The sequence below is a fragment of the Pollicipes pollicipes genome, unplaced genomic scaffold (genome assembly GCF_011947565.3).
Source record: "Pollicipes pollicipes isolate AB1234 unplaced genomic scaffold, Ppol_2.1 Scaffold_4002;HRSCAF=4701_pilon_pilon_pilon, whole genome shotgun sequence".
NCBI lineage: Eukaryota > Metazoa > Arthropoda > Thecostraca > Pollicipedomorpha > Pollicipedidae > Pollicipes > Pollicipes pollicipes.
Genome location: NW_023596420.1, coordinates 10062767 through 10071326, shown reverse-complemented (window position 1 = coordinate 10071326; position 8560 = coordinate 10062767). Strand labels below are relative to the sequence as shown.

Sequence of the window (8560 nt, the reverse complement as noted above, 5' to 3'; positions counted from 1 at the left end):
ATAGCCATGCATCTGGATGACTGGTTGATGAGCAGTTCCAGAAGACCATGGCCGCCACCGCTTTCGGTAGTGAGGTTTGACTATTTTGCACCGATTTGCTGGCCACCTGCCAAAGCCAGCGCGTTTCCCAGCGCGCCACGGAGCACTGGCCTGCGCGCGACTACAAAACAAAGCTGGTTCGCAAACCTGAGCACCTACGGAGCTGGCCGGATGGCAGGTAGTTCGGCACAAACACCGGGCATGGTCGGCCCGGCACACACGCCCGCCAGCGCCGTGTCAACAGGGCCATCGTGCGTCGGGGCCCGGCGTGTGTGCCGAGGTGGCACGGGCGACTGTTTGGCGGCGGGCCGGCCGTCCGTTTGCGACCCACTGCAAACAAAAACAGCGGCGGTGCGACCCTTCCGCGACGATTAGATAGGCGTCGCGCCGCGCACCGACCGGCCCGAGGCGGGGGTCGGCTCGGAACGGTGAAGGGGTGTGCTGGTTGGGCGGAGAGGGTGCCGGGCCCCGGCCCGGGCCTGAGCCCCCAGTGCCCTCTCCCACTGGGAGCCTCGTGCCGGTCCGTCGGCGCTCTCCTGCCGACCTGACCTCTGGCCCCTCGAGTCGTTGCGTTGAAGTGCTGCACACCGCCCTGGCTGGGCTGATTTGTATCTTAATCCCCCTCCTCTCCTCCTCTCCTTTTTGTATATCCCAAGGGACCCAGCCGTATCCAAGGATTTGCTCTTGTCCCTCCACGGACCCAGCCGTATCCAAGGATCTGCTCTCGTCCCTCCACGGACCCAGCTGCATCCAAGGATCCTCCCTTGTTCCTCGACGGACCTAGATTCGCATTCAAGTATAGGGAATCGAGACCCGTATCGAAGGATATCGCGAGATTTTCGCGCATGCGCCTGTTGTTCTTATCCGATTCGTCAGTCGTGGAACGTGCAAGCAACAACGGAATAATCGTACTTGGACTCGCGCCGTCATGCCACGTTAGGCATAACGATGTAGCGCGTTGCCCGTGTTGGCCATTAGTGTAGCAAAGCAGTATTCTTGAGACAAACCGGTGCTCCTGCCCATCGCAGGGTAGGCACTACGTCCAACCTTTACGGTACATGCCCGCGGCTATGCACAACCAAAGCGACTTAAGATGGGTGATCAGGTACGTCTGAGAGGCCTTGCCATACTGAGATGCACATGCAAGTAAAAGGAGAGCAGTTTTGTTAAACTCAGGGCAGGAATGAACAGAAAGCATTCATCTTGCCACTAGTGTGGTTTTAAAGCGCGTCAACTACATTGATTTCTGACGGGTCCTGTGACTTGTTAAGAAGCATGTGTAGTGGAGCGTGCAGTGGCAGGTTTCTGCTCCCAAGCCAGGGGAGGTGCCCCACTCCGCACTACTCGTCAGTGCGTGTTCCACGAATCCAATGCTTCCGGCCGCTCCTCGCGGGCTGGGGCCGGTTCCAGCACCCCCGTTGCTCCCGCCCGGGCCCTCCTCGATATGTCGCTGTCGTCACCATCCGGCGTAATCTATCGGATGCCCCTCCCCCGGCCTGCCTGGGCTCACCCCTGTCACCCGGTCGCCGCCGTCGGACATGCATCATCAAATGTCTCCCTCCCCCCGCCCGGATTGCCTGGGCTCGCCTCTGCCGCTCGGGAGTTGCGGCCGGAGGATATCGAATGTCTCTCTCCCCCGCCCAGCTCGCCTAGGCTCGCCCCTGCCGCTCGGGGGCTGCGGCCGGCCGAAGACTATCAGATGCGGCCGCGAGGCGCCGCACCAGCTGTTTTTTCAGCCGGGGTCCAAGGCTGCGGCGGCGAGTCCGTGCGGGGCGCGACTGGGACGGTCGTGGCGCGTGGCTGCGGCGGCGCGCCGCGCGCCTCGCGCCACATCGCTCGCGCGATAGACAGGCGCACTGCGCGACTCGCCGGGTGCCGCCGCGACGCACGAAGGGGCGATTACGGTCTGCGTGGCGGCGAGTGGATCAGACGAGTCGTGTGGCATCGCCGGACAGCGCTCGCGCGGCATTCACTGCGGCGACTCGGCCGGGTGAGCGCCAGCTGCTGCGGAGTCGCCGTGACGTCAGCGCCGCTCCGCCCGCGTGGTGTTCCAGCCGCCGTGACGTCAGCGCCGGCGGCGATAGCGCATCCGTGACGTCATCAGAGGAACGCCACACGCCCGGCCCGCTGCGCGCTTCCGGCGACGGTGACGTCAGCACAGCGACGCGCATCTCTGACGTCAGCATGGCGCCGCTGGTGGTGGCCTGCGACTGGATCTCGATCGTGGGGTCGCTGGTGCTGAAGCTGCCGCAGATCGCGGCCACGCTGCGCTCCGGCTCGGCTCGCGGCCTCAGCCTGCAAAGCCTGCTGCTCGAGCTAACCGGCTTCACCATCAACTTCTGCTACAACGCCGCGCATGGCTACCCGCTGTTGAGCTACTTCGAGTACGCGCTGCTGATCCCGCAGGATGTGCTGCTGGTGCTGCTGACGCTGCGGCTCAGCGGACAGCTGACGGCCGGCTGGGTGGCGACGCTGGCTGCTGGCCGCGGCCGCCGCCGCCGCGCTGGCCGCCGGTCTTGCTGCCGCTCTCCGTGGCCGCCCTCCTCACCTGCTTCAGTCTGCCGATCGGCTGGAGCAGCAAGCTGGTGCAGCTGCGCGCGCTTCTGGTGTCGCGCGACGCCCGCGCGCTCAGCCTGACCACCTGGCTGTTGGCGGCGCTGACGTGCGGCACACGCATCGTCACCACGCTGGCCGAGACGGGCGACGTCACCATGCTGACCTGCTTCTGCGTCAACCTGGCACTCAACGTCCTGGTGGTGCTGGCTGTGGTCCGATTCAGAGACGGGCCGCCCGAAGAGGCCGCGCGGAAGAAGGCCAAATGAGCGGCCAGCAGGGTAGCGGGGTCGGGGAGACAGGGGGAGGTCGACGGTGATGGCGGGGAAGGAGGCTGGGCTCTGGGAAGGGGGCGGCGTAGCCTGGTGCTGCGTGCGGTGTTGGGAAGGGTACAACCAGGAGCAGTGCACGCTGCCGGGTGGACGGCCTCTGCATGGGTGGAATCATGCGGCTGGGCATGGAGTTTGGGCATGGGTGGAATCATGCGGCTATCGGAGGGAGGTCAACACGCGGTACAGATCTGAGCGGACCGAGTGGTGTGAAATTATTTATGCGTCGGACTGGTTGGGTGAAGAACGGTGTACTGTGACTACAGGCTGGACACAGGAAAGACCAGAAGGTCGGGGGGGGGGGGGGGGAGGGAGAGGGGGAAGCTCCAAGCAGGGTCGATGAGACGAGCGAGGATCAGGGAGACGCAGCGCTTTGTACCGCAGTCTGATCTCCGTTATCATTCTTCGTTACTCCTCCGAAGGACATATCACGGGCTTTGGTGGTGCTTTACCGTGCGCTGAAGCAGCTTTTTGTCTCCATTTCCAGGGACTTGGGTAGCTTGCGATAGTATATCTTCCAATGCTTTCAGTTAAAACTTGCGAATTTGCGTGTCATATCCATACGAGTATGCTGTGGTCTTTTTCTTATCTTGCGTTCTTCTTCGGCTTAGGGAAATACAGATCTCTGTGAAATACTGTTTCGTGCAAACTATGTTTTCGACCGGACCGAAAATGCCATTCGATGTCAGTAAATGCCGACCTTTACGTAAAGAATACTGCAAGGATAGCCGTTGGCGGAGAATGCGACAAAGCGGCTGTTGCAGCTCCTCCTTCAACGTCGTGCAAATCAACATGATCTTAGCGTTTACGATTAAACGATGTTTCCTCTGGTAGCTCTGCCACACAACACTTTCTTTTTGTTCTCCATCGGTGACTACAACACAAATCAATCACCTGTTGGATGCCTCCAGCTCCAAACAACACGTCAGCCGACGATGGTGCCTGCCCGCGCACGCCAAAGCTCATCGTGCGATGCACGGACATCACTGCCCCCTTCCTGATGTTACGACCGCTGCACTGCCTTTTGCTACAACTATTTGATTGAAAGCGTCGCTGGCCTGTGCTTATGGTGAGGCAGATGAAATATTTGTGGTCCGGGCGGATTTGAACCCAGATCCCTCAGCCCTCAGCCCGACCTGATGCCGACTGCGCCGCTCGCGCCGCTTTGCCTCCTCGCTTCCATGAAAAAGCTTACACCGCAAGCGGCACGCGGCCTCTGCCTTCTCGGGATTGGGCCGCACTAGAAGTTACACGAAGCACTCTGTCCTGTCAGCATCGGTGACAAAATCGTTTGTGGTCGCCACGGCGTGGCTAGGGGCTTTCGTCAGACATGGCCAGCTCATCATCGGGGATTCGCTCAAGGTTCAATGTGGTAATGCTGGTCGCTGCAAATCAGATGTCTTCCTCTTAACCATTAGCGATGGAGAAAACTATGGCAAACTGTCCACATGACACGCAAATGCGTGGGTTCTAGACTTTGAAAGGCGTTAACGTAGGTGTTGGCGAATGCATGTTTGTGAGTGAAACCAGGTGATCTTTTCACGGATGATTTATTCATGCGAGTGGGCGTAAGTGAAGGTCTTCAATCGCGAGCTGCTTGATTCAATCTTCAGTTCAGTGCTCATGCAAGGCATTAAAACATCGAAGAAGATGACTCATGTAGACCATGATCCGCAGTTGTAAGACGGGATGTACACCTCCAAGTGACTCATGGCAGTCAGGAATGATGTCAGCGACTTCCCTTCTCCCGCCCCACCCCGGCAATCGAATATTTGTCACTGGCGAGCCTGCAGGTCGGCAACCCACGTTCGAAAAGGGGACCGGATGATTATATTTAGCCGAAAACGAGACAAAAGCCTGTTGTTTGTGGCTTTCCAGCTTATGGCTTGGGAACATTGAGGAACATTCCTCGGATCTTCCGGCTGCCCTCTACGAGGTCCGGTCAGCTGACTTGTCGAGGCTCGAAACATGAGCCAGCCCGCAGCACAATACGCAGCTGTCGGCGGTGTTTTATTTCCGCAGTTCAAGCGTCACGAAGTCGGTGCGAATAAGGAGCCCCTCATAATCGTTTCGCTGTCATTAGCCGTCCTCATGTGCGCTTCAGTTATCGCATCGTGTATCATAACAATCGATTCACTTCCGGTCACTTGCGTGTCACACGTCAGACGTCAGCGCTGTTTCCGTCCGTACTACTGCGTCCAGCTACGTTTGATTACGTTTGATTCGGTTCCGTTTCGTTCGGTTCGGCTCCGTTTCGTCTTATTTCGCTTCGTTTCGTTTCGTTTCCATTGGCGCGGTATGGCTGCATTCGGATTGGACTGTTACAATACCACGCGTGCCCCGACCACTTGCTTAGTTCTGTTCAGACTCGAATCGCTTGGATACGCGGCACCTCGTTTCGCTTCGGCATCACTCGAGTTCAGACCACTTCAGTTCCTTTAGCTCGACGGCTCGGTTTTGTTCGGTTTGGTTGCGCGTGCAACAGGAGAATTGCTTGTCCCCAATAATGGCACGACCGAGTCAGAGGGAAGAGGACCTACACTCTACCGGTCCTGCCTGGTCAAAGGGCGCGCGACCCGGCTCCGGCCGGCCCATGGTCAGGTCACAGACGTCCTGATATGAGCTCTGATGCCCAGCAACCAGACAGATGGTCCCTGGCCACTTCAATGCGTGACGATCGACCGGCCATTTGGGGATGGTGCGGGGCCGGCACTGTTCGAAGAATGTCAGAACCACTTGGGGATGGTGCGGGGCCGACGCTGGTCGAGGGAAGTCAGAGGTACTTGCGGATGGTGCGGGGCCGGCACCGGTCGAAGAATGTCAGAACCACTTGGGGATGGTGCGGGGCCGACGCTGGTCAAGGGATGTCAGAGGTACTTGCGGATGGTGCGGGGCCGACGCTGGTCGAAGAATGTCAGAACCACTTGGTGATGGTGAGGGGCCGACGCTGGTCAAGGGATGTCAGAGGCACTTGCAGATGGTGCGGGGCCGACGCTGGTCGAAGGGTGTCAGGGACACCTGGGATGGTGGGGGGCCGACGCTGGTCAATGGATGTCAGAGGCACTTGAGGATGGGGCGGGGCCAACACCGGTGGAGGAATGTCAGAACCATTTGGGGATGGTGCGAGGCCAACGCTGGTCGAGGGATGTCAGAGGCACTTGAGGAGGGTGCGGGGCTGACGCTGGTCGAAGAATGTCAGAACCACTTGGGGATGGCCCGGGGCCGACGCTGGTCGAAGAATGTCAGAAAGGAGATCAAACGTCACACAATAGCGAGAGGCAGAATGAGAGACATCGGAGTTTGCCTTAAGTTATGTTCATTCGGCTCATTTTTATCCGGAAACAGTAAGTGGCAGTTGAAAACTACTTTCAAAGGCAGGCATAAAGGCTTTCTTGCATACACACTGCTCAATGTTCATTCATACCGGACATGCGCCCGGATCCAAGAAGTGGAACCCAGTATTATATTCCTGAATTATGTGTCCACGATGTTTCACCATCCAGTGTTATATTATCGAAGGATCTCGTATAGAGTTGCAGTTTCTCTTCAAAAGCTGTCCCTGGCTTCGGCTCCGGCCCCACCCTTCGCTTCTTAATCAAGGCTTTGACACGGAATGCTATATGGTGGGCGCGACATGTTGCCACGCTTCACTTTTCTAGATGCTTGCGTTTCACTTTTGATGCTGTACAAGGACTGTGTTTTCAATTAAAGGAAATGTTTAACATCTGAAGATATTAGAGCAAGCACCAGGTATGATGCAATAGGTTCACAGCGATTCGTATGCTTCTAAATGGAAGAGACTGCTCTAGACAACACGATTTCTCTGTTGAGTAAATCTGCTCCTCAGTACGTCATTGTTTGATTATGTCATCGTATCTTGCGCAACATTGATTGATGGCCAGTTGACGATTGTTTTATCTGGAAATTGTTCTCCCGAACGCCGGATATGGAAAACTGAACAATTATATTTATCCTGGCCGTGATCGCCGCACAGCTTATGGAATGGCAGGATTTGAATGGCGTCATAGCGCCATGGCTGCCTGGGTGACATTGAAAAGTATCTTTAAAATAGTTTGCACATCTCTGTCCGCGTATAGACTAGAAACTAGAGGATCTAGATCTTAAGAAGGGTAGGGCTGTGAACTGCACAGATGGCTATCTTCATGATGGCTATTCAGTTCAACATCCAATACAAATGTGGAACACTCCCCTCAGCATGCCACCATTGCGATCACATGACAATTTTGACGCTTTCTGGTAGCTAAAATAGTCGCACAAAAGCGCTCGAACAGCTCCTATAAACATATGGTTTTGTAGTTAGCATCGGTATGCTAGTACGTCTTGCTGTGATCAGAGCCGAAACATGCCACGCAATTTCAAAAAGCATCAAAAATTGCACATTGATGAGTTGCTTCTACAGACATTGTTTAACAAAAGTAAAGGTTTTCTTGCATGAGCAAACACAAGGAATAATCTGGCATTTTCAGCTTTGTCATTACAAAATTTACACAACTGATTTATATATATATATGGTAAAATGACAACAGTGTAAGCTGTGGCAAGCGCAGCTTCCGAGTCTTTTATCAGATTAACATTATTTCAGGCAAAAGGCTGACTCACAATTTCAGCCTGCTGTTATACATCTCACACACCTCGCGAAAAGCAATTCGACACTTGTTATTTCCATAGGATTCAGAGCTCAAAGTGCCCTTTTCAAAGGGACGAGCATTGGGTTGTGCCACACCGCCAATATTTCAACCAATCACACAATACATGAGGCACGCACTAATGTTATCAATTCTTGCGCAGCACAGATATAAAAATATTTGAATCAGCTGTCAGGATTATTCAGTGGCCATCATTGCACATTCATGATGTCAAGATAGTGCAAATATAACATTTATTTTTTAATGGGTTTGGTACTACCATTTGAGAATACAAAATACATCAGTGAAATAACGGTATTTTTATGTATTGCATTAAGAAACTGAAAAATAGCACACAAAAATGAAGAAAGTGGCTTAATGAGTAACCGAATAGCACACAGTTATTGTCCGACACTACAGAAAAAGACATGTGGCTCGACAATAGCTGATGTGTTTTGGTGATGATTGCGGCGTGATGTTGTCCGACAATAATTGATATCTTTTGGCGATGACTGAGAGTTGAGACACATCATTTCGCATGACCTGGTCTTCGGTTTTTGCTCTGTTATCTCGGACCATTCTGCGTCACTCACCATGCCCTTAGGTTTGCGTGGGATACATAAATTATCATTGAGAATACGTTAGTTTAAGCAGTCGTAAGCATCATCGCTGCTAGAGTGTTGCTGGAATATGGATAGGGTTCTACAATATATCAACCGATAAGCATATGCTCATGCTGGACAAACTAACTCTGTGCGTTGCAAAATACATCTTCATATTTCGAAAATAACATTGATAATGTAAACGCCCAGCTTTGGAAGTCCGCCAAAACACACAATTTCACCAGCAATATCTGCTAAAAGCCTTGCACGCTTTTCACGCGCGCTCTGCGGGCCTATGGGCTTAAAAGCAGCAGCTCTAGTACTGGGAAAATGTGTAGTCCTAAGCCGGATTTTTCTTTGTCTGGATAAACAGCTGTTTTTTTGGACTGCG

General features: G+C 54.5%; 1 protein-coding gene across 1 annotated transcript; it reads left to right on the top strand.

The window, feature by feature from the left end:
• Positions 1-2170: 2170 nt before the first annotated feature.
• LOC119093647 (solute carrier family 66 member 3-like) lies at positions 2171-3570 on the top strand. The gene is given in 2 exon segments (XM_037216634.1): positions 2171-2604; positions 2607-3570. Coding segments are annotated over 2 exon segments (636 nt in total). The 5' UTR covers positions 2171-2223; the 3' UTR covers positions 2862-3570.
• Positions 3571-8560: the final 4990 nt, after the last annotated feature.